Below are 27,052 nucleotides of genomic sequence, written 5' to 3' on the forward strand. Positions count from 1 at the left end.
GAGCGGAGCCCGCTGGGCCTCGACGGGGAGGCCTCGAGGGGGAGGCCCCGAGGCCTTTTCTCCCCGCTCGGCCTCACCACGCGGCCTCCAGGCGGCCCCCGGCCTCCCCGCGCAGCCGCCATGTCAGCTCCTTCCCCCCCTCCCATCCCCACCTCCCGCCCTTACTCGCGGACTCCATCTCCCATGATGCCCCGCGGCGGGGCCCGCTGGGAAGCGGGCGGTGGGCGGCGCGCGGGGCCTGCTGGGAGTTGTAGTTCGGCGGCCGGGCAACGGCGGCGGCAGAGGCGGAGGGGAAGAAGGAGGAGGAGGGGGGGGGGGGATCGAGCGCGGCCGGCGGCCATTATCTGCGAGCGCTGAGGCCGCGGAGGCTGCTGCGGGGCCGGGGGGGGGTCTCCATGGGGGCTTAACCTCGCCCCCCCCTTCCCTCGTTCGTCCCCGGTAGGCCGCGGCCTAGGCGGGCGGGGCGGATCCCCGGCCTCGCGTAGCGCCTGGCCGGGGGGGGGCCATGTCCCTGGTGGCCTACGCCAGCAGCGAGGAGGACAGCGACGCGGAGGGGGCCGCGGGGGAGGAGGAGGAGGAGGAGGAGGAAGGGGATGAAGATGATGATGATGAGGGGGGGGGGGAGGAGGCCGCCGCCCTGCCTCGGCCTCGGGGCCTTTTCGCCGCTTTGCCCCCCCCCAAAACCTCCCGGCCCCCTCCTGGCGGCTTCCCCCCCCCCTCCTCCTCCTCCCCTTCCCCTCCTCCTCCTCCTCCGCCGCCTCCTCCTCTCCTCACGGCCCCCCCGGGGCCCCTCAAGGCCTTTGGGACCCCCTCGGCCTCTTCATCTGGGGGGCCCGAGGAGCAGCGACCCAGGCCCGGGGGGCGGCTGCTGCTGCTGCCCCCCCCCAGGAACACCCCCCACGGGGTTGGGGGGGATCTGAGCCTCCCCAGGGCCAAGAAGAGGACGGAGCCGGTGAGGATCGTGGTGCCCGAGCTGCAGGAGGGAGATGTGAGTATGGAGCCGGCCCCCCCCCCATTGTGGTGGTGGGGGTGGCAGGGAGCCCTGGGCCAGCTGCCGGCCCTGATCCTAAAGCTCTTTGGGGAGTTAAACTGGAGCAAAAACCTTATTTACTGCAGCAAAAACCTTATTTACTGGAGCAAAAACCTTATTTACAACCACAATGCCCCCAAACCCTGATCATTTGCACCCCGCTTTATCCCCCACGCTTTGCAGCCGCGGGGCCGGGCTTGGGGTGTCCCCAAAATCCGCTCCAGGTGTCCTCCAGACCTCGAGGGAATCGTTTCTCTCTCCCCTTTTCCTTCTTTTTTTTAGGGTTGCCCCGTGTTTTATGGGGTTCCGCAGCACCCACACCCAGTGGAGCCCCCATTTCCCTTTTCCCCTTTTATTTTTCTGTCTGTGTCCCCGCTGAGCGCCACAACCACGCTGGGACCTGGCAGCGACGCGGCTCTTCCCATCCCACGGCCCACGTGGGACTTTGTCCGTCTGCCCTGCTGGGGTTGTGGATTTAGGGTCGGCGTTTTGGGGACACGGGGGAGCTGCCCCCATCGCTCGGGGTGGCACCTCTGGCTTTACAGGGGCAAGAAGGGGTGAGAGGGACTCCCTCCCCCTCTTTTCCCCACCCCTTAGCTCTGACAGAAGCGCTGCAGGTCCTCGTGGTGGCGAAGAGAAACACCTTCAAAACCCCAAATTCCCCAAATCCCGCTGCCTTCCTCGCCCCATCCTCCTCCTCCTGCTTTTTAGGTTGCCCCTTCGGGGCGGTTCCTGGGCTGGCTCCTGTCTCCGAATGGCAGCCACGAGGTTTGCCTGCGGCTCCCGACTCTTTTCTTTACGCGTGGCCTCCTTCCTGGGCCTGTTCTATAATTCAGGCAGCGAGCTGGCAGAGCTCCTCGGTTCCTGTAATCCCTGCAAAGTGCTCTGCCGAGCCAGAAAATGATCGAGGCTGCTCAGCACTAAAAAAAAACACCTTGAAAATTCAGGAATTTGGTTTACAAATCCCCTTTTTGCTCCCCAATTTGGATAACCGAGCTCAGGCTGGAGCTCAGCCTTTAATTCTTGCTCCGAGGAGGCTGCACGAGGTGATGCTGCAAATCTTTTTTCTTTTTTTGCTAAAAAAAAAAAAAAAAAGAAAAGCTTTGCAAAGCTTTTTTCTTTTTTTTCCCCCCCCTTGTTTTATTTTTTGCCCCTGCCCTGACCACAGCAGACGCAGCTGCCTCTAAATAACACCAGGTCTCGTGGCTGTGTGTGCTGTGGGCAGCACATTTACCTTTTTTCTCTCTTTTTCTGCCTCCGATGCCTCAGCAGGAGCGTGGTGGCGCCTGACCACAGCCCCGCTGTTGCTTTTTAGCCACGTTCCTCACAGCTCCTGAGCCCAGAGCCGTGCTGCTGCGACTCTCTGCTCTTCAAAGCAAAAACTGACAAGCTGTTAATGGCTGAAAGTTGTTTTTTTTGACATCTCAGGTTGTGCTAAGCTCTGTTTCTCTTTCTCAGTCAGATTCGGAGGAAGATGAACCAGCAAGGAAGAAAAATACCCCCCAGGTGAGTGCCGGGGACGCTGGGTTCAGTGAATTTCTCAGGAAATAAGCACTCGGCTGAGCATCTCGGGCTTCCTCCTTTATAAATTAGTCACTCTGATTAGTGCAGAGCAGTCTGGGGATAAAATTCCTGGGGTGGCAAGGCCGTTTTGGGGGAAATTTCCTAAATGCAGGTGTCAGATGAAGGATGCCTTCACCTGGGGAGCGGGCAGATAGCGGCAAGCCCTGCTTTTCCTTTCAAGCCCTGCTGCTGGAAGTTGTGCTGAGCCGTTAACGTCGTTAGGAGCGGGGGGATAATTAGCAGGGAGTCGTTTGAGTGGAACGGTGTCGCTCACCTCTGATTTCTGTCATCCCTTCGCCCCGTGTGGGGCTCAGCAGGGGCGCGGCGAGGGCTCCGGCTTGTCCGCTCTGCTTCCTCAGCCCAAGAACTTGACGGTGAAAGAGCCCAACCGGTTACTTGTGCCCCACGCCGTCTCGAGGAAAGCACCCGACAGCGCCAGCGAGGCAAAACCCGCCAAGACCCCCTCCTCCTCCTCCTCCTCCTCCTCCAAACCCAAACCTCCGTCCAAGCCGGCGGTGCCCACCACTCCCTCCCCCTCTGCCATCAAAGCCGCCGCCAAGAGCGCTGCCCTGCAGGTAACCAAGCAGATCACGCAGGAGGAGGACGACAGCGACGACGAGCTCGAGCCAGAGAACTACTTCTCCTTGTCTGACAGGAGCCAGCCCGGCCTCGTGGCCTCCGAGCCCTACTCGTACCCCGGCGCGGCGCTGGCGGAGGAGCCGCCGCCCGGGACGGAGCCCGAGCCTCAATTCCAGGACGCTGCTGCCAACGCCCCGCTGGAATTCAAGACGGGCGCGGGTTCCAGCGGTGCTCAGCACGGCTGGCTGCCCAAAGCTGGGGAGGAGTACAGCAGCCAGCCCTACGGCCACTTCCCTGCTTATGGGGACGCTGGCGTGCCGGGGGCTTATTACCAGGTGGGTTAATTGCCCCTCGGGGGGAGCTGGATGGGGCTTTTGTGGGGTTTTTGGGGTTTTTGGGGTTCTCCCCCAGCTGAGCTCGCAGGGATGAGGAGCGGGGATCCGCAGCACTTAGAGCAGGGCTCCTCTGGCAGCGCAGCCACGGATGCTCTTTGCTGGATAAATGTTTAATGGGCGTGCTGGCGTTAAAATGCCCCCGGCAGAGCTGCCCCTGCTGCTGGCTGGGTGCAGAACCCGGGCCGATGGCTGCAGCCAGCTGGTTTCGAGCAATTCAGCAGGGCCTTTGCTCTGACAAAATAAAAAAAAAAACAGGAATGAGAAGCAACGACCGCCTCTGCCACGGGAGGAGGCACACGTGTAACGTGCTGCCCTCCCCAGAGCATGCACAAAATCCTCGCTGAGAAGCCAGCAGCTCATCGGGGAGGGGGAACGAGGCTTGGGGCTGCCTCTCAGAGCCCCCCGTGGGTGCTGTGCTCCGGGATCAGTCTCGTTTTTGCTGTGGTGACCGACTGCTTTCCCTCTGCCGACAGGATTATTACAGCAGCGGCTACTACCAGGAGGCAGAAGCAGCCCAGGGCGCGCCGCAGGAGATGAGCACCGACTCCTCCTTCCTCGACGACGAAGCGGTTGGCATTTTGCTCTCTATCCCCCCGAGGAGTTTGTGTTTAAGCTCTGTTAGGATTGTAGGACCTGAAGGATCCCGGTCCTGAGCTGTGCTCCGTGCCTGGCCGGACCCCATCACTGCTCCGTGGGGTTTAGGGGTGTGTTGTGGGCACTCTGAGCCCCTCCAGCACTGCGTGGGGCTGCTGCAGGTGGATTTCCTTGCTTTCTAAGCTGGTGACTTTGTTATTTCCACCTAGCCCAGTGCTCTTCTCACTGGGGATGTGTAGGGCAGCCGAGGTGTGAGGAGCTGCGTTCAGGTACCTTCGTGGTTCCTCTAGCGCAGCCGTGGACTCCCCACAGCCTTCAAACCCTCAAGAACTCGAGCTCAGAAACCCATTTAAGAGAAAAAAAAACACAAACAGCACGCCACCTCTCATTGTTGATCTAATCTAGAAGCTGCCAGCCCCGGTAGCAGAAGCAGTGAGTGCTGCAGAAGACAGCCCGTCTGCTGCTCGCTTCCTCTGAGGGGCCTCTGCGCTTTTGAGGTGGATTTGAGCGAGGCAGGGTCTGTCTGGCAGCAGCCTGAGGTGCTCCTCTTGCACTAAAACAAGGGGCTTGAGAGGCTGAGGGGCTTCTCCTGAGCACGAGTCAAAGCCAGGGTCAACGTTTTCCATTCTGCATGGAAAAATGGGGTTATAACCTTGAGGTTGAATAGTTCAGGAGAGTTCTGCTTTGTTACAGATCAGAACATCTTAGAGAAAAAATCCCTCCTTGGGAAAATGCGTGGTGATGGGACCTGCCCCATGCTCAGGGAGCAGAGGGTTGGGCTCCAGCTACCTCCGCTTGCTTTGGGTTGTTTTTGGTGGCGGTGACGTGTGTTTAACTTCAATTTTTTCTGTTCTTCTTTCAGTTCAAACGCCTGCAAGGGAAGCGAAATCGGGGGAGAGAAGAGATCAACTTTGTGGATATCAAGGGTGACGACCAGCTGAGTGGAGCCCAGCAGTGGTTGACCAAATCCTTAACAGAGGAGAAAACCATGAAATCATTCAGCAAGGTGCGGGAAGAGAGGCAGAAGTGCTGCCTGGGCTTTTGGGGATCTTTTTTGGTTCCTGTTTTGGCCACAGCCGGAGCTGTATTGGGCTCTGTGCGGTCAGCAGAGTGGGGAGGGATGGGGGAGCCTCGTCTTGTGAGCTGTGTAAATAATTCAGGGAACTGCAGGGCTTCCCAAAGCCCTGAATGTGAAACCAAAACCTGAAGTGCCTCCGTGCAGGCTCTCGTCTCGTGTCGGTGCCTCCCCAGGCTCAGGTTCTTTGCTCTTGCTTTCTAGAAAAAAGGAGACCAGCCCACGGGGCAGCAGAGGAGGAAACACCAGATCACCTACCTGATCCACCAGGTGAGCGGCCTGGGAACCGACGGGGACAGAATTAGGGGGCTGGGGACGTGCTGCGGGTCCGAGCTGAGCGCCTGCCTGCTTTTTTTTTTGCTTTGCTTCACCTTCCCCCTTCCCCTCCCTGCCTGGGCGCATGCGCGGCCGCGTTCGGTTACGAGACTCCTTCCTTCCTGCCTTCACTCCGCACGGCAGCCCAGAGCCTCCCTCAAAAGCAGCTGCATTTCAGCACGGCCGGGCTGGATTCGTGCTGCTCAGGATGATTTTTGCTGGCTCCTGGAAGCAGCAGGGGCAGCGCCGCTGAGTCAGCGCGCGGCGCCTCGCTGCTAACCCGCTGCTAACCCTGCTCCCTTTCTGCAGGCCAAGGAGAGAGAACTGGAACTGAAAAACACGTGGTCCGAAAACAAGCTCAGCCGACGGCAGACTCAAGCCAAGTACGGATTTTAACGCCTCCAGCCCCACTTTTTGGCTGCTGGCCCGGGTGACCCACGGTGCCAGACCTTCGCAGACCGCCCAGGCCGTGCAGGACGCTGTCCGCTGGGGGCAGGAGGAAGAAGGTTGAAGGCAAACCATTCCCAAAACTCCACCTGGAACCTTTCCCCTCGTCCTCACAAGCAGCACCGTGGAAGGTTGGCCCCGGCTCTGTTGGGTGCAGCTGGCGGCAGCCCCGAGGCGGCTGCGGGGACCTGGTGCGAGGCTCGGAGCTCTGGTCCTGGAGGTGCAGGGGCTGCGCCTCCTCCGAAGCAGCCTCGCCGCTGGAACCCGAGGCAGAGTCTCAATAAACTTCCATTGCCCGCTCTGCTCCTTTTTTTTTGGGCTCGCTGTGCGTTGAGAGTGTAATTTTTCTTCCTGGAGGGCGCCGAGTTTCGAGAGCAAGCCTGGTTTTTGTGTTTTTTTTGTTTTGTTTTTATTTTTTGTCATTTGATTTGAACCATCCTCGTGGCTGTTTAATTTTGTCTGAGTAAATCCCATGCTCCTCTCGTGGGTGATTTATTCTCTGTGTGTGTCTGTGTGGCTGAGTTTGTGTTTTTTGGGCTTGGCTGCACCGACCTGGCTGTCCCACCGCGTGCTGGGAGGAAGCTCACGTTCCTGCTGCAGAGGAGAAGCAGAGACAGCTCGGAGCCCGGACCAGAAGTGAAAAGTGGAAGATGCAGCGAGCAGCGCGGATCTCCGCCAGCTCCAGACAGCTTTTGGCTGTCCGTGCTTGGTGTGTGTGTGTCATTTTGTCATTTCCTTTTTTTTTCTTTCCCCTTTTTTCTCCTCCCCCTGACCCAAGGCCTCCAGTGCTGTACCGAGCCGCTCTCCACGCTTCTTGAACCGACTGGCAGGGAGCTCTGAGCGAGGCAGCGTTTCCTGCAGCAGGCACAGCCGAAAGCTGCCTCCTGTACATTTATTTTTCAGCTCTTCAGCTCGTTTGTATCAATTCCCTTCCCCCTAAAGGCCTCGTATCTGATTAAGTGTTACCCCGACCCCGCTGGCTGGGAAGAGGAGAGCGTGGCCAGCCCGAACTTTTTAAAACAAAATCTTTAATTTAAGGTATTGGAGCTCGGTGGAATGACTGCAAATCGTGCAGCCGTGCCCAAATCTCTTTGGCCTCTGGTTTTGTTGTGCACCAGAGCGTGCGGGGCGGTTAAATATTTGTTATTCCACTTAGAAGAATTCCAGCAGCTTGTTTTTTTTTTTTCCCCTCCCACGTTACCTGTTAAAAACAAGCAAACAAAAACCGAACCCCGCTGAGCGAATTCTTTTCTTAGGCTGTTTGCAGATGACCCCGATTTCTAGTTTAGCTCCCTGGATGTTTTAGGACTTTGCAGAGCCCCTTTGGAGTATCTGAACGAGCGGAATAAAGTTCCTGTCCGGTAATTTATTCGTTTCTTCTCTGTACACCGAAAATCCTCTGCAAAGAGATTTGATAAAGGAATAAACTTTGAACTGAACCGACCCCCGCCTGTTTCCAGCACGGGGGGCTCGAGGCGGTGCTTCCCCAGGTGTTTTGGGGCAGAACTGGTCCAAAACCGCTCATTTTGGTGCCTTTGCCAAACGCGGTGGTCCTGAGCAGCAGCTCCGTGGCTTTTGCTCTCTGCTCTGTTATTTTTTTTGGTAAAAAATCCAGGTTTCGCCCACCTTGTCCTGGTGGCCTGGGGGCGAGGGCAGCTCGCAGAGACTCGAATTTTTCCCGTTTCCTCGTGTAATTGCCCATTTTTAACACCAGAGGGGAGCTGCGCGGAGGGCGATGGCAGCGGCCGCCTCTTGCTCTGCTTTCGGCCGGGCGACAGCAACCGAGGAAAGGCTCCGGGGGGGGGGAAAACAGCGGCGATTTTCCCAGAGGTAACCCCCGGCCTCCCTTCCCCTCATCACTTTGAGGCTCCAACACGTCCGAGCTCGGGTTTTTGCCTCCCTTGTGCCCGCACCAGGACCCCGCTGGAGCCCCGCAGCCGCTGGCACCGCGGCCAGGGCGAGGAGCTCGGGGTTCAGGGGGTGCAGGGAACACCACGGGGCAGCTCTGGGTTTTGTGGCTTTTTTTTTCTGTCTTTTCGTGGCTTTTTTCCTGGCTTTTTGTGGCTTTTTTTTGTGTCTTTTTGTGGCTGAGCCTGGAGACACCTGCGGGCAGTTTTGGCCTCGCGGCACCTCTCCGGCTCGCGGCCAGCTCGGTGTCAGGCTCCGGAGGCAGCAGCCCTGCTTGGAAGCCGCCTGTTTTTCCTAGAGCAGCCTCCTCCTCCTCCGCCCTGCTTCTATTCCGAGCCTCCTCCTTCTGCGAAGATGAATTCGGCGCCTCCTTCCTGCCCCCTCGGAGCCCTCTCGCTCCCGTGGGAAGGGCGCTCGGATCCCGTTGCGGAGCCCTCGGGTGCTGCCCATGGGTTTGGGGCTGCCGAGGGGCCGGTTTCTGCTTTGGGGGGGCTGCTCCTTCCGTGGGGCTGTGCCCCACAACCAGGGGCTCGTTGGGGTGCAGAGGAGGGGGATGTGTTTTGGGCAGGCGGTTGAGGTTTTTCCCGTGGACCTTTCAGGGTCGCTCCTCTCCGGAAAGCTGCTCGTAAATGTTCTCCTGCCCCTCCTGCCCCGGGGGGGCTGCAGTTCTCGTGGCGCTGCTCTTCCTCTGCCCGTAAATGGGGTCGTCAAACTCCATGGAGGGGTTCCTTGGGGTCTGGGGGTGGGACGGGGAGGGAAAACCCCCCTGAGATGGTGCCTTAGCCTTAGCCAGAGAGCCCGGCACCGCGCCACCGCACCTGGAGCTTGGCTCCCAGCACCTCGGTGGTGGGACGAGGGGGGGGACACGCACCTCCAGGGGTGGGCTGGGGGCTCCTCTCAGCCCCCCACCCACGCTGGGGGCCGCTGGGGGCTGCCTCCTCCTGGAAGCTTGGCTGGAGAAGCTGCGGAACAGGCGGCGGTGCGCAGGCTTGGTGGGCGCCCTTGCCTTGGGGGGGGGCAGCGTGGAGAGGGGACCCCGCGCCCCCCTGGGGAGCAGGGGGGGCAGCTCCCTCTGGGCTGGGGCCACCTCGGAGTAGACGTTCTCCTCGGGGGGGGGCTCGCAGCCCCGGCCCATGGCGTAGAAGGGGATGGGCTCCTCCGGCTCCGTGCGCTCGCGGGGCTCGGCGTAGGTGTGGAAGCGCACGAGCTGCTGGTACTTGGCCTCGGGGGGCTCGGGGGGGACGGCTTCACGCTGGCTGGAGGGACCCTCGGGGGCTGCCCCTCCGCTCCCAGCCCGGATTAGTAGCCCCTGGGGGGCTGACGAGGAGCCCACCTTGGCCGGGAGCGGCGGAGGGGTGCTGGGAGCCTGGGGGAGAGGGAAAAAAGGAGCGAAAAGGAAGGCTGGGGGCAGCCCGGGGGGGCTGTGCCGTCCCCACCCCAACACCATCCCCATGGATCGGAGCCGTCCTCGCCCCAACCACATCCCTGCACCCTGCAGCTGCTCTGGAAGCGCCCCCGTCCCCCCCCCAGCCTTGCCTTTACCTCCCCGGAGCCCCCATCGGTGCCGTCCGTGGCCACCTGCCTGGCTCCTGGTGGCCCCTTGGCCACGGTGCTGTATGCTGGGGTCGCTGGCGATGGGGAGGTGCTGCTGGGGGGCTGCACCCCCCCGGGGGGCTTCTCCTGCTGCGGTGAGAGGATTGGGGTGAGCACAGGGCAGGGCGCAGACCGGGGGGCACCAAGCCCAGGTTTGGTTTTACCTGGTTGCCCCGTGGCCTCGGCACCCCTCGAGAAGCAGGAACGCCTCCGCGGGCGGCGGGGGGCTAACGAAGGGGGTTAATTACAGCAATAAAAGGGAGGGGGGGGGGAGATCCTCAGATCCTCACCCGTGGGCACGGCACGGTCAGGAGCTCTCGGTAGGGCGCGATGGGGGCGGTGGCATGGTGCCGCAGCAGCGCGCCCAGCTCGGCGTGGGCGCTGCACTCCCCCAGGATCACGTAGCGCCCGTCGGGCAGCTGGTCCAGCACAAAGTGCCTGCAGCGCTCCCTGCCCCTGCGGGGACGGGGACGGGGGGGGGGGTTAACAGCGGCGAAACGAGGGGCCGAGCCCCCCCGGCTGGGGTCCCTCACCTGTAGGACAGGACGAAGCCCACGGTGCTCTCGCTGAAGCGCACCAAGAAGCAGCCCGGCGGCCGGTCCCGCAGCAGCAGCTCCGTGTCCCTGCGGGGTGGGGTGGGTGAAGGAAGCTCCCCCATCCCCCTGTGCCCCCCCCTTACGTTGCGGGGTCGCCCCCCTGCTCACCTGCGGCTGAGGAAGCCGTGGAACCAGGCTGGGAGCTCGCCCTCGGCTCCCAACCTCCCCGCCTGCGTCTGCTCGAACCACAGCCTGGTGCGCGCCCAAAGGGCCACCAGCTCCGGCTGCGCACCCCCCCCGGCCGGGGGCCACCCCGGCAGCGCCTGGGAGGAAGCAAAAAGGGGCTGGGGCTCGGGGGATGCGGGGCAGAGGGTGCCTGAGGATGCCCTGCTGCCCCCCCCGGGGTGGTGGGTGGCTGGTGCCAGCCCCCCAGTCCCAGTCCCCAGCCGTGGGGGGAGTGGGATGGGATTGGGGCCGGGTCGCTGCGCGGTGCTGGACGGTCCCTGCGGGGCTTTTGGGGTGGGGGCACGGTACCTGCGGGTGGCTGAGAGTGCTGGGGTGGGGAGCTGGGGGGCCGGACCCTTCACTGCCCCTCGTCCTACCCTGCCCTGAGCATCTGGGGGCTGCTCCGGGGGCTGCTCCGCTCTCGGGGCTGCGCCAGGCCCCGGCTGGGCGCTGGCTGCGTTGTCCTCGGGTCTGAAGGTGACGAAGAGGGGACGCTCGTGGTCCATGGGGCCGCCGGTCCCTGGCACGCGGAGAGGAAGAGGCTGAGGTGAAGCCTTCACGGGGGTCCCACGCTCCCCCCGTGCTGCCCCATAAGCTCCTCGCCTCCCTCCTCCCCAGGAACCCGCTCGGTGCTGGGGACCAGGAGAAAAACCCCAGGAGGGACCCCAAGAACCTCCAAAACTCGGTGAGGGGAGAGGGAGGGGATGGGGAAACGCAAAACTGTGCCCGGAGGGGACGGGGACCCCGGGCACGTGCGTGTGAGCTCGGGCTCTGCGTGCGCCCAGCGCCCGGGCTCGGCCGGGTGCCGCCAACGCTCGGCAAAACAAAATTAATCCCGACCAGATGCTGGAGGGGGTGGAAGCGGCCGGGGCCGTTTGGGTTACGGGAGGCATCTCTGAGTCACGGGGCTTATCCAGGAGCGGGGTCCCGGTGGGTCCCGGAGCCGTGGGACCGGGAGCTCGGCTCTGCCTCCGCGCAGCACCGAGGGGACCGGCGGCTGCGGCGCGCCCGGCCCTGAATTGCACCCGAAAACGCACGGAAGGGGGCAGGGAAGAAGCTGACAAAGCAAAAGGGCACGGCCCCAACCTGAGCAAACAGCAGCCGGGCTGGTGCTGGGCTCCAGGGCAGGGCTGGGGCTGCTCCAGGGCTGGGAAGGGCCCGAAGTGGCCTCGAGAAGAGCCAAAGCTCGGCCTCGCCACGTGCCCCTCTCCGTGCCGCGCGCGGGCGGCTCCGTGCAGGGCTGGGGGGGTGCCGTGGGGCGCGCAGGAGCTGCGCCGTGCTCCCTTCTCCCCTCACCTCCTTTATCCTCAGCCCCTCTCCCCCACAGCCCCTTCCCCCGGGGACAAACGGTGACCAGCTCCGTGTCACCGTGCTGCTGCACCTCCCCGTGCTCGGGGCGCGCTTCCCACCCTTTCTGCCCCAAACCCCGCCACGAACCTCCCCGGGAAGACCCCAGCCCCTCTCCCCCATCCCTCGCACCTACCTCCGCCGGCCGGGACCCCCAAACCCGGGGCGGGAGCCGGGGTCCGTGTGGGGTTTGGGGGTGCTGGCGGTGGGGCAATGCTGCCGCCTCGCCCGCGGTTGCGCCGCCGCCGAGGGCAGGAAGCGGCGAGCGAAGGCGCTGCACCGCGGGGCCAGGAGGGGCCGACGTCACGGAAAGGCGGCGTGGGGCTGCGGGTGGCACCGGCGCCGGCGGGGGCACTTGGGGGGGGGCGGCTCCTCGCCCCTCTCCCTCTCTGCCCCGAGCACCTTCGGGTGCCGGTTCCCTGCTGCGAAAGCCTTGAGGGGTCCCCAGGGGGGCGCGGGTTGCGCCCGGTGGTGGCCGTGCCGATGGGGGCAAGCTGCAGCCCCTTGGCCGCCCACCCCGCAGCACGTCTGCACCCCCAAAAAGCTCTTTATTTGTCCCAGCTCTGCCTTGTTTTCTCCCCGCAGGGCTCTGCCCTGCAGCTGGGCAGGACTTTGGGGCTGGAGCTGGCTTCCAGCCCTCGCACCGGGGCTTTGCGCAGAGCCCACGGCGCGACCCCAGCCCCACGGCCGCGGTGGGGGGGCGCGATGCCCCCCGGCGCTCTCCACCTTAAGAAAGCCGTCCCTCCTCTCTCTACCTTCACACCCTCAGCTCTGTTTCCCCTCCGGGCAGTTGGGTTACAATATTTTTATCGGCCGGGCAGGTTTCCTGTTTGCAATCCTCGCGCTCACGGGTGCGGACGGAGCGACCGCGGCGCTGGGTGCCCGGCACCGGCCCCGATCCTGCCGGCTCCCGGCCACCCCTCGAGGGGCCGAGGCGCGGAAACGCCGAGCGCTGTGACCCTACAAGGCCTCTCCCAGCTCCTCTCCGCAGCTGGCCGGGCGGGGACAGCGTGGGGGGGTTCCTCCAGGGACCGTGGGAGCAGAGGCGCGCGGAGCTTTGCGCTTCCTGCTGCTTTTCCTCAGCCTCTCCCCAGCGGCAGCCGGATTCCGGGAAAAAAAAGGGGATTTGGGGGAAAAAAAAATCCCCCGCACGGTTGGGTTGCAGGAGGAAGGCTGGAGCTGCGCAGGGAGGTGGTGAGGAGCACAGCGTGGTCTCGTCCCACGGGGGGACGTCGCCCCCGGAGCTGGGCAGAGGTAAGGGGTCCCGGTGAGGTGGGGTCCCGGTGAGGTTGGGGTCCCGGTGAGGTTGGGGTCTCGGTGAGTTTGGGTCCCTCTTGCGCATGGGTGGCTCCGTCCAGCCCCCGTGGTGCAAATCTCAGCTGTGCCCCGCAGAGTGCAGGGGGGTTTTGGGGTCCTGGGGGGCTCTCATTGTCCCTGGGGGGCTTTGGGAGTCCCTTGGGGGGGGCTTTGTGGCTGGAGTCCTTGCATCCTGACCTATATTTGGAGAGCTTTCTTGGGAACCCCCCCGGGCGGTGCCGCGCAGCCGCCCAGCTCCGCTCGTCTCCATCAGCTGCGTCTCCCTTTGGAGAGCTGCGCCACCCCGGGATGCACCCAGGGTGCACGCTCTGCCCCCGGGACCCCCCCTTGCCCCCTTCGCAGCCCCCCACCCGGGGCTGTTCTCACGGCTGGGCTCAGCCTGCGGTGCGCTCGCTGCGGCATCCTCCCGGGGGGCTGGAAGGAAACTGCCAAAGTGCCCCAAATCCTGGGGACATCTGGGCTGCTGTGACCATGGATGGCAGCCGGACCCCCCCTCGGCCCCCCCCCAGCACTGTCACATGCTGGGGACGGTCACCCGGCTCCAGCCGCTGCCAGCAGCCGCCCCCACGCGCGTCCCAGCACGTGGGTCAGGGACCGAGCGGCGCCTGGCCGGGTGCCCCCCCCCCCCGGGGAGGGTGGCACCACGGGGTTGTCACCGCAGGGTGCCACCGTCCCCCTGTCCCTGCAGCGAGGAAGAGCGCAGTGGGGTGAGGAGGAAGGCTCGGGGGGGTGTGGGTCCCCCCCCTTGACCCTGCGCCCTGCCTCGGTTTCCCCTCTTGGCTTGGGCGCAGTGAGGAGCGGTGCCAAAAGCCATCGGTGCGAGGAGCTGGGGGGGGCTCTGCCAGCTCCGCTGCCCCCCCCCCAGTGCCCCCCTTTCTCTTTTTGTCTTTTCAGTGATGGCTGAGGATGGGGGGGCCGGGGGGGCGGCCTCCAACAGCACCCAGGTGAGCGGCAGCCAGGAGGAACTGGGGTGGGGGCTCCTGGAGGTGATTTTTGTGCAAGGCAGGGTGGGGGCCAGGAGGGCGTGGGATGTGCACCGGAGAACCCCCTCCTGCATGCACCTGGGGGGGGGCGCACAGTGCCCTATGGGGGGGTCCTGGGCTGGGTGCAGCCCCCCGGAGGCATTCGGCTGAGCCGGGACCCCCTGCGCCCCCCCGGCAGGATGAAACCTCAGCAGCTCTCACCCTGCACCCGGGCAGCGTGGAGGAGCTCTACGAGCTGCTGGAGACGCTGGGCAGGTGAGGGGGGACCCGGTGGGGTGGGAGCAGCCCCCCCCCTTTTTTTTTTTTTATTTTTTTGCCAGCCTGGATTTTGGGGCTCTCTCCGCAGCGGGCATTTCGGCGTGGTTCGGCGGTGTCGGCGGCGCAGCACCGGCGTTTTCTACGCCGCCAAATTCGTGAAGACGCGGAGGGGCCGGGGCAGCCGGAGGGGTCTGGAGAGGGCGCAGGTGGAGAGGGAGGTGGGCATCCTGCGGGACCTGCAGCACCCCAACATCATGCGGCTCCACGACCTCTTCGCCAGCAAAAGCGAGATGGTGCTGGTGCTGGAGCTGTGAGTCGGGGACGGGGGGGGGGTCCTGGGTGGGGAGGGGGGTGGCTGAGCCCCTTCTGAGCCCCCCCAAATCGCCGTGCCCGTGCAGGATGCGCGGTGGGGAGCTCTTTGATTTCATCGCCGAGAAGGAGATGCTGTCGGAGGAGGAGGCCATCGGGTTCCTGGCGCAGATCCTGCGGGGGGTGCAGTACCTGCACGCCCGCCACATCGCCCACTTCGACCTCAAGGTGCCCCCCCCAACCCCCCCCCCCCCGCGTCCCCTCCTCCTCCTCCTCTTCATCGCGGTGCCACCCACACCACGGCACCTCCGTGGCCGCATCCTGCCCAGGGTGTGTGGGTTGGGGGGGGGTGGGGGTGGTTTTGGGGGTGCTGCCCGGCCCCGTTTGCCACCCCCTCATCCTGCCCCCCCCCGGCACAGCCCGAGAACATCATGCTGCAGGACAAGGACGTCCCCGAGCCCCAAATCAAGATCATCGATTTCGGGCTGGCCCAGAAGCTGGAGGACGGCGTCGCCTTCAAGAGCCTCTGCGGGACCCCCCAGTACATCGGTACCGAGCCCCCCCCCCGGCCGACTTTGGGTGGGGGGGGGGGCAGTGGGACCCCAAAAATCCTGTCTCTGTGGGAGCAGAGCAGGAGTGGGGGGCAGCAGGGGCAGGGCGCCCACCCTGGGGGTCCCAGCCCCTCTGATGTGCGCCCCCCCCCCCCCGGCTCTGCCTTCGCCCCCCAGCCCCCGAAGTGATCAACTACGAGCCGCTGAGCTCCGCGACCGACATGTGGTGAGGAGCAGGGGCTGGGGGGGGGGCTGGGGGGCTGCTGGGGGTGCAGCCCCCCCCTGGGTGCCATGGAGACCCCCGGAGGGCAGCACCTGACCCCCCCCGCCCCCTCCCACCCTCCCCTTCTGTCTTTCAGGAGCATCGGGGTCATCACCTACATCCTGTGAGTAGGGGCTGGGGGGGGGGAGATATTGAGGCAGGGGGGGCTGTGTGCCATAAGGGGGGGGTGGTGGCCGAGCCGGTGCCGTCCCGGTGCTCAGCGTCCCCGCCGTGTCCCCGCAGGCTCAGCGGCTTGTCCCCCTTCCAGGGCGAGACGGACGCCGAGACCCTCTCCAACGTCCTGGAGGGCGCCTACGAGTTCGAGGAGCATCACTTCAGCCAGACCTCCGAGATGGCCAAGGACTTCATCCGGCAGCTGCTGGTGAAGGAACCGAGGTGAGTCCTTGTCCTTGTCCCCGTCCCTGTCCCCGACCCCGTTTCTGTCCCCGTCCCCGTCCCCAGGGTGCCCCCCGTCCCCAGCGCCCCATCCCCTCGTGTTTCAGGGAGCGCATGACGGCGTCCGAGTGCCTCGTCCACCCCTGGATCAAGGTGAGAGGGAGCTGGGGCGGGAGCAGGGCTGGGGCTGGGGGGCTGGGGGGCCGGGGGGCTGGGTCCCCCCCCCATCCCCGGGCACCGTGTACCAGGGGAGGGGGCGTGGGGACGATGCCCGGCTTGGCCCCCGCAGCCCCTGAGCAGGAAGCAGGCGGCGAAGCGGAGCCGTTCCTCCATCAACATGAAAAACTTCCGCAAGTTCAACGCCCGGAGGAAGTGGAAGGTGAAAGGAAAAAGGGGGGGGGACACCCTGGTGCCGTGGGGGGGGGACACCGTGGTGCCGGGGGGGGGGGGCACCGTGGTGCCGTGGGGGGGACACACCGCGGTGCTTGGTGCCACCACCCTAGGGTGCTCAGGGCGCCGCGCTCCGCTCCTGGGTGGGCGCATTTGGGGAGGGGGCTGTGTTGGGGTCGGCACCGTAACGCTGCTGTCTGGGGGTGGGAGAGGAGGGGATGAGCCCCCCCCCGGACCCCCACCTTGCTGCCCCCCCCTCCCCAGCTCTCCTACAACATGGTGTCCGCCTGCAACCGGCTGTGCCGCATGCGGCTGCTCTGCGGCCCACGCACGGAGGACGAGGAGCTGGTGAGAGGCTGGGGAGGGGGGCAATGGGTATTTGGGGGGGGGTCGTGCAATGGGGTGCCCCCTGCTTGGGGTGCCCGGGGGTCCTCCCCGTGCCCTCCAGCCCCTCTGTGCCCCCCCAGCGCGGCTGCGAGAGCGAGCAGGAGGACGAGGGCAGCCACCCCGCCACGCTGCTGCGCCGGCGGAGAAGCAGCTGCTCCTGAGCCCCCCCCTTGGGGAGGGGACCCCAAAACGGGGCCACACCACAAGAGGGGCCTCGGGGGGGCCCCCCCATTCCGGTGGGACCCCCCCATTCCGGTGGCTTCGAGCACCTGGGAGCTGGGGCTGCTGCCCAGCCCCAGTGCTCCCAGTCCTGCGGTGCTGGAGGGGCGCTGGGGCAGTGCCCCCGGACCGGGCTCTGCTGCTGGACCCCCCCCCCCGGGGGGCTCTGCCCCCCATTTCCCCGGAGCTGTCTCACGAAATAAACGTCCCCCCCATCCTCGTGTCCTGCATCCACGCCGGCTTCCTCCTGCTCCTCCTCCTCCTCCTCCCTGCAGCCGGCACCTTGGGGACCCCCACGGGGCGCAGACCCCATGCCCAAAGGAGCCCCATGGGGAAACTGAGGCACGGCGCATTTTCCTGTGTCCCCCCCCCCCACCCAGTTTTCCCGGCCCCCTCCGGGCTGTCCGCGCTCGGGGGCCGCCCTGTTTTCTCCCCTCTTTATTTCCCAAACAAGCCCTGGCCCCGTCCCCGCGCAGTTGTCAGGTTAAATATTTGGTGTGCCGCAGCCGAAAACAAAAGTGAAGGGGCCGCGGGGGCCGGGCCGAGAGGGTTGGCGGGTGCAGGGGGGGCCACCCCTGTCCCCGTGTCCCTTGGGTGCTGCCCGGGAGTGCGGGTGCCGTGCGGTGCCCGCCTGCAGCAGCGCCCCAGGCCGGAGGGAACCGCGGCCCCCCCCCGGGGATGGGGGCGAAGGGGGCGAGGGCGCTGGGTGCCCTGCGCCTGGCGCTGGCCCTGCTGCTCCTCGGCCCCCTCCCGCTGCCCCCCGTGAGGGCCCCGTCCGAAAGTAAGTGGCTGGGAGGGGGGCGGTGGGGATGGGGTGCCCGGGGGGGGGTGCGGGTTTGGGTTTGGGTTTGGGGTGGTTTGGCTGCTCCCTAAGAGCTGAGGTCGTGCCTCGGTTTCCCCCCCCCCTTGCCTCGGTTTCCCCCTGTGGCACGGCCACGTCCTTTGGGGTTTGGGGTGGGGAGCTCTTTGGGGAGCTGGGGTGGGGGCATCCTGGGGGAAAAATTGGGGAGGGGGCCCCGTGGTGGGGTCGGGGGCCCTGTGGTGGGGTTGGGGGTGTTGCTTTCTTGTCCTCGTGGGGGTCGGGGGGGTGGAAGTGGCAGCTGAGCTCAGCGCCCTGGGTGCGTGACCCTAAGTGCTGGGGTCTGGCCAGGGGAAAAGCCCCAAAGGGCTCATATGGGGACCCCCCCCAGCTGCCATCCCAGTTTGGGATTGGTTTGGATGGGTTTGTCACTGGTGTAGCGGCGCGTCCTGCACCCCCCTCTGCCCCGTGCCTCAGTTTCCCCAGCGGGGTTGGGGACGGTGGAGGGGAAAAGCCAAAATCCGTGCCGAGAGACGCCCTGGGGATGCTCCTTGCCCCATCCTCACGAGGGCACGGGGGACCCCAGCCCCCTTTTTGCACCCGGGGGTCCGCAGTCCCCTTTCCCCTCCGGTTGGTGCCACTCAGCCGAGGGGTCCAGTCCCTTTGCCAAGGTCACGGCGGTGGCAGCTCGGGGCTGGATCCCCTTGGGGCCGGCACCCTCAGCCCCACGGCACGATGGAGACCCCCATGTCCCGGGGGGCACCCTAGGGTGCTGGGGGGGGCTCTGCTGAACCCTGCCATGCTGGGCAGCTGCTGGGCCATGGAGCTCGGTGTGGCAGCCGGTGGCACCGCGTTGGCCGTGCCGTGGTGCCCGGTGTTTAGGGGACGCGCTGCGCCGGCCGTGTTTGCCCGGGGTGTTTACTGTAAATCCCTCTCCGGGTGTCTCCGCGCGATAACTCGGCGTCAGGTTTCAGCTCTGGGGACGCTGCCAGAGGGGAGCTGGCAGCTTCGGGAGCGGGGAGCGGGTGATGCTCAGCACCGGGTTGCCCCCCACCCACGATGCTCCCGCTCCCTATGGGGTATCCTACTGGGAAACCCATCGCCCCATCCCCGTGGGGCCGGCACGGCACGGCGCCAAGGGGTCAACGTGGGGGTGAGCTGGCATTAGGATGCCGTGCGGTTACCCCGAGCTGCCCCCAGGGCTCGGAGCCTCCCGTGGGGTGGGCAGGGGGCTCGGGCGTGCTTTTGGGGTGGGCGAGGAGCTCCCGGGGAGCCAGACCTCGTTAGCATCACCGCGGCCGTGCCGTGCCCCGAGGAGCTGCGGCGCGCCGGCTGCTTGTCACAGCCACTCGCGTCTGCCCCAGCTGCCCACGGGGACCGCAGGCAGATGCGCCAAGCGGGGGGGCGAGGACGTCAGCTACCCCCTGGGTGACACAGCCCCGGGGAGGGGGGGTCCCTTGGGTGGCGAGGCCGTCTGCCCGGGCCCCCCCGCTGCCCCCGGGTCCCCCTCTCGCCACCCCAGTCTGCGGCAGCATGGACATCCGCAACGACGTGTCCCAGCTGCAGAAGCTGGAGAACTGCTCCATCATCGAGGGCAACCTGCAGATCCTGCTGATGTTCACCACGGGCGCCGAGGATTTTCGGGGCTTCAGCTTCCCCCGCCTGCTGATGATCACCGAGTACCTGCTCCTCTTCCGCGTCTACGGGCTGGAGAGCCTGCGGGACCTCTTCCCCAACCTCTCGGTCATCCGCGGCACCAACCTCTTCTTCAACTATGCCCTGGTCATTTTTGAGATGCCGCACCTGCGGGACATCGGGCTGCACAGCCTCGGCCACGTCCTGCGCGGCTCGGTGCGCATCGAGCGCAACCAGGAGCTCTGCCACCTCTCCACCATCGACTGGGGGCTGCTGCTGCCCGACGCCGTGGACACCAGTTACATCGTGGGCAACAAACTGGCCGAGGAGTGCGCCGACGTCTGCCCGGGCATCCTGGACGTGGAGAAGCCGTGCGCTCAGACCAGCGTCAACGGGCAGCTGGATTACCGCTGCTGGACCTCCAGCTACTGCCAGAAAGGTGGGTACCTTGCTGGGAGCAAACGGGGGGGTCACTGGGAGGCACTGGGGAGGGCTGGGGGAGCTGCTGGGGATGGCGGGGCCGGGCACGTGGTTGTCCCTGCCCCGTCCCTGCCCCGGCGCAGCAGCGGCAGCGTGGCGGGGTAATCGGATCCGCGCTGTATCATCCTCCGGAGGCGAGGCCAGCTCCCAGCTGCGGTGTTTTCTCAGCGGCGAGGTAAATACGGGCCCCTCCCGGGCTCGTTTGCAGTAAACAGGAGGCCTGGTAATGAAATATGCACTATAAACACAGATCCTTATCGGGGCCCTAACCCCGGCCACGGCCCCGGCTGCGCCACGCGGCCCCAGGCTCGGCACGGTTTGAGCCCCCCCCCATCCATCCACCTGTCCGTCTGTCCGTCCGGGCAGCCCTCCCTCTGTCCATCCACCCACAAATTTGGCCATCCCTCCCTCCATCTCTCCATCTCTCCCTCCCTCTGCCCACCCTTCCCACCTCTACCCACCCATCCCTCCACCCCTCTCTCCTCGTGCCCCCGTGCCAGGAGGACGCCGGCAGCCCCCACCCCTCCCTACCCACCGCTTTCCCCCCTTTCCCCGTGCCACCCCCAAACCCTCTCCCCCTCCACGTTACCCCGGCTAACGTCCTCTCCCCGTGTCCCCTGCCCGCGGCGCCTTTCTCCCGCAGTGTGCCCGTGCGGCGTGGGCTCGGCGTGCACGGCGGGGGGCGAATGCTGCCACGCCGAGTGCCTGGGGGGCTGCGGGCGGCCCCGCGACAGCCGCTCGTGCGTGGCCTGCCGCCACTTCCACTTCAACGGGCACTGCCTGCCCTCCTGCCCCCCCCGCACCTACGAGTACGAGGGCTGGCGCTGCGTCACCGCCGAGTACTGCGCCAGCCTCCGCAAGGTGTCCGACAACCCCCGCGACGCCTCCAAGTTCGTCATCCACCAGCAGCAGTGCCTCTCCGAGTGCCCCCCCGGCTACACCAGGAATGAGAGCAGGTGGGGTGGGACCCCCCGGGATGGGAGACTTTGGGGTGGGAACCCACGGGATGGGAACCCATGAGATGGGAATCCTTGGGATGGGACCCCCTGGGATGGGACCCTTCGGGATGGGACCCCTCAGGATGTGACCCCCCGGGATGGGAACCCATGGGATGGGATCCCTTGGGATGGGACCCATTGGGGTTGGGACCCCCTGGGATGGGACCCCCCGGGATGTGAGACTTTGGGATGGGACCCCCTGGGATGGAAACCCTTGGGATGGGAACCCACGGGATGGGACCCATTGGGATTGGAACCATTGGGATGGGGACCCCCTGGGATGGGAACCCATGAGATGGGACCCCCTGGGATGGGAACTCATGGGATGGGAACCCACGGGATGGGACCCATCGAGATTGGAACCACTGGGATGGGACCCCCCAGGATGGGACCCCCCCAGGATGGGAACCTTTGGGATGGGAACCCCTGGGCTCAGAACCCCTGCAATGGGACCCCTTGGGATGGGACCCATCAGGATTGGAACCATTGGGATGAAAACCCCTCAGGATGGGGACCCCCTTGGATGGGAACCCATGAGATGGGACCCCTTGGGATGGGACCCTTCAGGATGAGACCCCCTGGGATGGGAGCCCCTGGGATGGGAGCCCTTGGGATGTGACCCCCCGGGATGGGAACCCATGAGATGGGACCCCTTGGGATGGGACCCATCAAGATTGGAACCATTGGGATGGGACCCCCCAGGATGGGAACCCATGAGATGGGACCCATCGGGATCGGAACCACTGGGATGGGACCCCCTGCGATGGGACCCCCCAGGATGGGAACCCTTGGGATGGGAACCCCTGGGCTCGGAACCCCTGTGATGGGACCCCCCAGAATGGGAACCCATGAGATGGGACCCCTCAGGATGCAACCCCCTGGGATGGGAACCCCCAGGATGGGAACCCATGAGATGGGACCCCTTGGGATGGGACCCATTGGGGTTGGGACCCCCTGGGATTGGAACCACCGGGATGGGACCCCCCCTTCCCGCCCAACCTGGGGTTGGTGATGGAGGGAGGTGGCTCCGTCCCCAGCCCATGTCCCCGTCCCCATCCCCGCAGCATCTTCTGCCACAAGTGCGAGGGGCTGTGCCCCAAGGAGTGCAAGGTGGGCACCAAGACCATCGACTCGACGCGGGCGGCGCAGGAGCTGGCGGGATGCACCCTGGTGGAGGGCAACCTCATCGTCAACATCCGCCGGGGCTGTGAGTGCCGGGTTTGGCCCCGAGCAGTCGGCTCGCTGTGCGGGAGCGCCGCCCGGCTCACAGCCGTGGGTTATCCCCAGATAATTTGGCCTCGGAGCTGCAGAACAGCCTGGGCCTCATCGAGACCATCACGGGCTTCCTGAAGATCAAGCACTCCTTCGCCCTCGTCTCCTTGTCCTTCTTCAAGAACCTCAAGCTGATCCGCGGGGACTCCATGGTGGACGGGTGAGGACGGGGCGCGGTGGGGACGCTTTGGGGGCTTTGGGGGTGCCCGTGCCCATTGCCTCCGCCCACGTCTCCCCCCAGAAATTACACCCTGTACGTCCTGGACAACCAGAACCTGCAGCAGCTGTGGGATTGGAGCCACCACGTCCTCTCCATCCCGGTGGGCAAGATGTACTTCGCCTTCAACCCCAAGCTCTGCCTGGCTGAGATTTACCGCATGGAGGAGGTGACGGGCACCAAGGGGCGGCAGAACAAAGCCGAGATCAACCCGCGCACCAACGGGGACCGGGCGTCCTGTGAGTGCAGGACTGGGGCTGGGGGGGGCCCAGCGGCACCGTGAGCCCACCCCCGAGCCCTGTGCCCCACCACCACCCCGCAGGCAAGACCCAGACCCTGCGCTTCATCTCCAACGTCACCGAGGCCGACCGCATCTTCCTCAAGTGGGAGCGCTACCGGCCCCCCGAGTACCGCGACCTCCTCAGCTTCATCGTTTACTACAAGGAGTCGTAAGTGGCCCCCGGCCCTGGTGCTTGGGGTGGGGGCGAACCCCTTCCCCGCATCCCCCACCCCGCGGCACCCTCACGGCACGGGGCTGCCCCATCCCGGGGAGGGGCTTGGCGAGGCCAGGGGGGTGCTCCGGGGACCCCCGCGTTGATACCCAGGGTTGGGTGGGGGCCAGACCCTTCCAGAACGTCTCGGAGTACGTGGGGCAGGACGCCTGTGGGGCGCAGAGCTGGAACGTGCTGGACGTGGAGCTGCCTCTCAGCAGCGACCAGGAGCCCGGGGTGACCCTGCTCAACCTGCGCCCGTGGACGCAGTATGCCATCTTCGTCCGCGCCATCACCCTCACCACCGCCGAGGAAGGGCGCAACTACGGGGCGCAGAGCGAGGTGGTTTACATCCGCACCATGCCCGCGGGTAAGGGGCACCCGGGGAGGGCACGTCGTGGGGTGCCCAGGTGGGGTCTCCGAGGGAGATGCTGACACCCCGCTGCGTGCCCAGCCCCGACGGTGCCCCGGGACGTCATCTCCATGTCCAACTCCTCGTCCCACATCGTGGTGCGCTGGAAGCCGCCCACGCAGCGCAACGGCAACATCACCTACTACCTGGTGCTGTGGCAGCAGCTGGCCGAGGACATGGAGCTCTACGTCAACGACTACTGCCACAAAGGTGCGGGAGGGTGGCTGGGGACGGGGATGGCACCGTTTGGACGGGGTTGTCCCGGTGCTTCCAGCCCTGCCCGTCCCTGCCCGCAGGCTTGAAGCTGCCCACCAGCAGCGCCGACACGCGCTTCAGCGACGGGGACGACCCCGAGGTGGAGCAGGACGCCGAGGAGCGGTGCTGCCCCTGCCGCCCCGCCGACGGGCAGCTCCGCATGGAGGGCGAGGCTGAATCCTTCCAGAAGAAGTTCGAGAACTTCCTCCACAACTCCATCATCATCCCCAGGTGACGGGTCTGGGGGGAAAAGCTGGTGTCTGGGGGGAGATCCCGGTGTCCGGGGGGTCTCCTGGTGTCAGGGGGCTCTCCAAGCAACAAGCTGCCCCAGAGAGGGCGTCCCTTAAACAAGGGGCTGCTTCCTTAACCTATTTTCCGCTGCCTCAGGCCACCCTGGAAGGTGACGTCCATCAACAAGAGGTGAGCTGGGAAATGGCCTCAAAACCCCTGAGGGTCTCCCCTACCCCACCACCTTCGGGGAGGTGCCCCAGGTGCCCCAGCCCCAACCTGCCTCCCGTTCCCGTCCCCATCTCCCCGCTCCGCAGGACCCCGAAGCGCCGCAGGGACGTGGTGGCCGTCACCTCCCCAACCAACACCTCCTCGGCGGAGCCGCCGGCCCCGAGCCGTGCTGGGAGCGAGCCCAAACCTGATTTCCAGATCTTTGAGGACAAGGTGGTGCGGGACCGGGCGGTGCTGTCGCGGCTGCGGCACTTCACCGAGTACCGCATCGACATCCACGCCTGCAACCACGCCGCGCACACCGTGGGCTGCAGCGCCGCCACCTTCGTCTTCGCCAGGACCATGCCCGAACGTAGGTCCTGTAGGGCAGCCTGCGGGGTTGGGGCGAGGGCAGCCCCCCCTGCTCGGTGATATCAGGGCTTGGTGCGCGGTGCTGCGCTCCCGGCTATGGATTGGGATGGTTTTGGGTGCTGGTGGCACCGGGATGGGGGTCCCGAGCCCCTTGGTGCCCCTCTGCAGTGCAAGCTGACAACATTCCCGGCAACGTGACGTGGGAGCCGGCCAGCAAGAACAGCGTCCTGCTGCGCTGGCAGGAACCCCGCAACCCCAACGGGCTCATCCTCAAGTACGAGATCAAGTACAGCCGCGAGAGCGAGGTGAGGACCCGGCTCCGCCATCGGGTGGGGAGCTCAGTGTCCCCCTGCCCGGTGCCATGAGGGTTGGGGGATGTCCCCCCCGCTGCCACCATCCCCTCACCAACCTGCCCACCCCCAGGAGGTCACCACCGTCGTCTGCGTGTCCCGGCACCGCTACGCCAAGTACGGCGGCGTCCACCTGGCCCTGCTGCAGCCGGGGAATTATTCGGCCAAGGTCCGGGCCACCTCGCTGGCCGGCAACGGCTCCTGGACGGGGCTCGTCAAGTTTTACATCCTGGGGCCAGGTATCCTCAGGGTGGGGGCTGGGGGGGACTCAGGAGGGGCTGGGGGGACGCCAGCGGGACCCCCGGCTGTGGGGCAGGCAGCTGGGGGGCTACTGAGCTGGGGGCTGGGGGTGCTACTGGGCTGGGGAACTGGGGAGTGCTGGTGGGATGAGGGGATTCTGCACCCAGGGGATCAAAGGTTGGGGGTCTGGGGGCTTTGGGGGTGCGAGCACCGGGGATCAGGGGGTGCTGAGGCTCTGGGGAGGGATGAAACGCGTGGACCCTGCCCCATGGGCGCATGCCCCCCGGTAGCCGAGGAGGAGTCTGGAAGCTTCTACGTGCTGCTGACCGTCACGCCTGTGGTGCTGATGCTGCTCATCTCCTGCCTCGCCATCTTCGTCTTCTTCTACAACAAGAAGAGGTAGCGACCCCCCCCGAACCCCCCGGGGCTGGACCCGGCTGATCTGGGACTGGGGGGAGGCGACGTCGCTCACCCTGTCCCATGTCCCCCCCCTTTTTTCCCCTCCGCCCTCGCAGGAACAACGACGGCTACCCCAGCGGGACGCTCTACGCCTCGGTCAACCCCGAGTACTTCAGCGCCTCGGACAGTACGTAGGGACGGGGGCGTCCCCGTGGGCACCGCGTCCCCAACACCGTCCCCAACCGGTGACGGGTGTCCCCCCCCTGCTCAGTGTACGTCCCCGACGAGTGGGAGGTGTCGCGGGAGAAGATCACGGTGATTCGGGAGCTGGGGCAGGGCTCCTTCGGGATGGTGTACGAGGGGCTGGCGCTGGGGCTGGTGGCCGAGGGCGAGGAGACCAAGGTGGCCCTGAAGACGGTCAACGAGCTGGCCACCATGCGGGAGCGCATCGAGTTCCTCAACGAAGCCTCGGTGATGAAGGCCTTCAAGTGCCACCACGTGGTAGGTGGGCGGCGAGGGGACGGCGCGGGACACGGGGGAGGGATAAGGGATAAGGGGGGGCTGCTCACGGAGCTGTGCGCCCCCCGTCCCGTCCCCAGGTCCGTCTGCTTGGCGTCGTGTCCCAAGGCCAGCCAGCCTTGGTCATCATGGAGCTGATGACCCGCGGGGACCTGAAGAGCTACCTGCGCTCGCTGCGCCCCGACGCCGAGGTGAGGGGCTCGGGGGGTCCCACAAAGGAAGGGGCACGGCCCCCACCCCCAAACCCTGACAGCCTCCCCTTTTTGGGCAGAACAACCCCGGGCTGCCGCCGCCCTCACTGCGGGACATGATCCAGATGGCGGGCGAGATCGCCGACGGCATGGCTTACCTCAACGCCAAGAAATTCGTGCACCGCGACCTCGCCGCCCGCAACTGCATGGTGTCCGAGGACTTCACCGTCAAGATCGGAGGTGGGCAACCAGCGCCGCCAGGGCTCGGACCCCCCTGTCCGGGTGCTCCTGGCCTTCCTCCTCCTCTTCCTCCTCCTCCTCTTCTTCCTCCTCTTCCTCCTCGCCCAGATTTCGGCATGACGCGGGACATCTACGAGACGGATTACTACCGCAAAGGGGGCAAGGGGCTGCTCCCCGTCCGCTGGATGTCCCCCGAAGCCCTCAAGGACGGCATCTTCAACACCCAGTCCGACGTCTGGTAGGGGACGGAGCGGGTGGGGGGGGGCCGTGCTGAGTGCCCCCCCCCAGCCCCCTTGGCTGACCGTGGGGTGCCGCAGGTCCTTCGGGGTGGTGCTGTGGGAGATCGCCACGCTGGCCGAGCAGCCCTACCAGGGCATGTCCAACGAGCAGGTCCTGCGCTTCGTCATGGACAACGGCGTCCTGGAGAAACCGGAGAATTGCCCCGACCAACTGTGAGCTGGGGGGGGGCACGGGGGGCACGGGGACGGGGTTTGGGGGGGGGATAAAGGGGGCACCGAGCCCATCACCACCCCAATTTCTGGTCCCTACGGGGCACGGGCACGGTGACCCTGCTCCTACGGGGCATGGGCACGGTGACCCATCTCCCACGGGGATGTCCGGAGGAGGGGAAGGGGATGCCAAGGACCCCCCCCCCCGGACCCCCCCGGACCCACCGTGCCCCCTCTGTCCCGCAGCCACGAGCTGATGTGCCTGTGCTGGCAGCAGAACCCCCGGCAGCGCCCGTCCTTCGTGCAGCTCCTGGAGGGCATCAAGGAGCACATGGCCCCCTCCTTCCGCACCCTCTCCTTCTTCTACAGCCCTGAAAACCGCCGGCGCGGCTCGGGGGAACCCTCGGACCCCGAAACGGAGCAGCCCCCCGAGGAAGACGAGCCCCCCGCTCCCCCCTTGCCCACCCGCAGGGGCCGGGCTCGGCTCCCCAACGGGACGGGTTGCCTCTGAGCAAATGGGGGGGGGCCCGACCCGCTCTGGACTTTTCCCCCCCCCCCCCCCGGTCCCATCCATGGGGCCCTTTTTCGGGTTATTTATTGCTTTTAAGGGATTTTT

At 65.9% G+C, this 27,052-nt stretch overlaps 4 protein-coding genes across 5 annotated transcripts; 3 read left to right on the plus strand and 1 right to left on the minus strand.

The window, feature by feature from the left end:
• The first annotated feature begins 247 nt into the window (after positions 1 to 247).
• PRCC (proline rich mitotic checkpoint control factor) lies at positions 248 to 6,299 on the plus strand. Of its 2 annotated transcripts, none has more exons than XM_072028169.1 (7): positions 248 to 988; positions 2,489 to 2,536; positions 2,908 to 3,507; positions 4,041 to 4,136; positions 5,024 to 5,167; positions 5,441 to 5,506; positions 5,861 to 6,299. In XM_072028169.1, the coding sequence occupies exons 1-7, from the start codon at positions 506 to 508 to the stop codon at positions 5,945 to 5,947; spliced, it is 1,524 nt and encodes a 507-aa protein (XP_071884270.1). In that variant the 5' UTR covers positions 248 to 505; the 3' UTR covers positions 5,948 to 6,299. The 2 variants fall into 2 exon arrangements, with proteins under 2 accessions (XP_071884270.1, XP_038028452.2); XM_038172524.2 differs by having other exon boundaries at positions 2,911 to 3,507.
• An 870-nt stretch (positions 6,300 to 7,169) lies between these two features.
• Positions 7,170 to 12,576, minus strand: SH2D2A (SH2 domain containing 2A). The gene is made up of 8 exons (XM_072028171.1): positions 11,744 to 12,576; positions 10,638 to 10,780; positions 10,204 to 10,358; positions 10,033 to 10,122; positions 9,790 to 9,955; positions 9,449 to 9,589; positions 8,778 to 9,272; positions 7,170 to 8,642 (listed from the first exon to the last, which is right to left on the minus strand). The coding sequence occupies exons 2-8, from the start codon at positions 10,764 to 10,766 to the stop codon at positions 8,502 to 8,504; spliced, it is 1,317 nt and encodes a 438-aa protein (XP_071884272.1). The 5' UTR covers positions 10,767 to 10,780; positions 11,744 to 12,576; the 3' UTR covers positions 7,170 to 8,501.
• LOC119715275 (death-associated protein kinase 2-like) lies at positions 7,695 to 16,771 on the plus strand. Its single transcript, XM_072028170.1, has 14 exons — positions 7,695 to 7,828; positions 12,773 to 12,861; positions 13,819 to 13,868; positions 14,086 to 14,162; positions 14,254 to 14,475; positions 14,564 to 14,702; positions 14,894 to 15,023; positions 15,203 to 15,251; positions 15,385 to 15,411; positions 15,531 to 15,683; positions 15,791 to 15,836; positions 15,973 to 16,062; positions 16,338 to 16,421; positions 16,541 to 16,771. Exons 1-14 carry the CDS (start codon positions 7,734 to 7,736, stop codon positions 16,619 to 16,621), a joined length of 1,332 nt encoding a protein of 443 aa, XP_071884271.1. The 5' UTR covers positions 7,695 to 7,733; the 3' UTR covers positions 16,622 to 16,771.
• A 440-nt stretch (positions 16,772 to 17,211) lies between these two features.
• On the plus strand, positions 17,212 to 27,041 carry INSRR (insulin receptor related receptor). Its single transcript, XM_038172519.2, has 22 exons — positions 17,212 to 17,460; positions 19,001 to 19,552; positions 20,237 to 20,549; positions 21,656 to 21,798; positions 21,879 to 22,023; positions 22,105 to 22,319; positions 22,403 to 22,529; positions 22,703 to 22,941; positions 23,026 to 23,193; positions 23,280 to 23,469; positions 23,626 to 23,658; positions 23,784 to 24,049; positions 24,217 to 24,353; positions 24,472 to 24,637; positions 24,929 to 25,037; positions 25,154 to 25,224; positions 25,309 to 25,538; positions 25,637 to 25,747; positions 25,828 to 25,987; positions 26,096 to 26,225; positions 26,305 to 26,439; positions 26,683 to 27,041. The coding sequence occupies exons 1-22, from the start codon at positions 17,358 to 17,360 to the stop codon at positions 26,945 to 26,947; spliced, it is 4,008 nt and encodes a 1,335-aa protein (XP_038028447.2). The 5' UTR covers positions 17,212 to 17,357; the 3' UTR covers positions 26,948 to 27,041.
• Positions 27,042 to 27,052: the final 11 nt, after the last annotated feature.

Source organism: Anas platyrhynchos, chromosome 26 (assembly GCF_047663525.1).
Source record: "Anas platyrhynchos isolate ZD024472 breed Pekin duck chromosome 26, IASCAAS_PekinDuck_T2T, whole genome shotgun sequence".
In the NCBI taxonomy this organism is placed as follows: domain Eukaryota; kingdom Metazoa; phylum Chordata; class Aves; order Anseriformes; family Anatidae; genus Anas; species Anas platyrhynchos.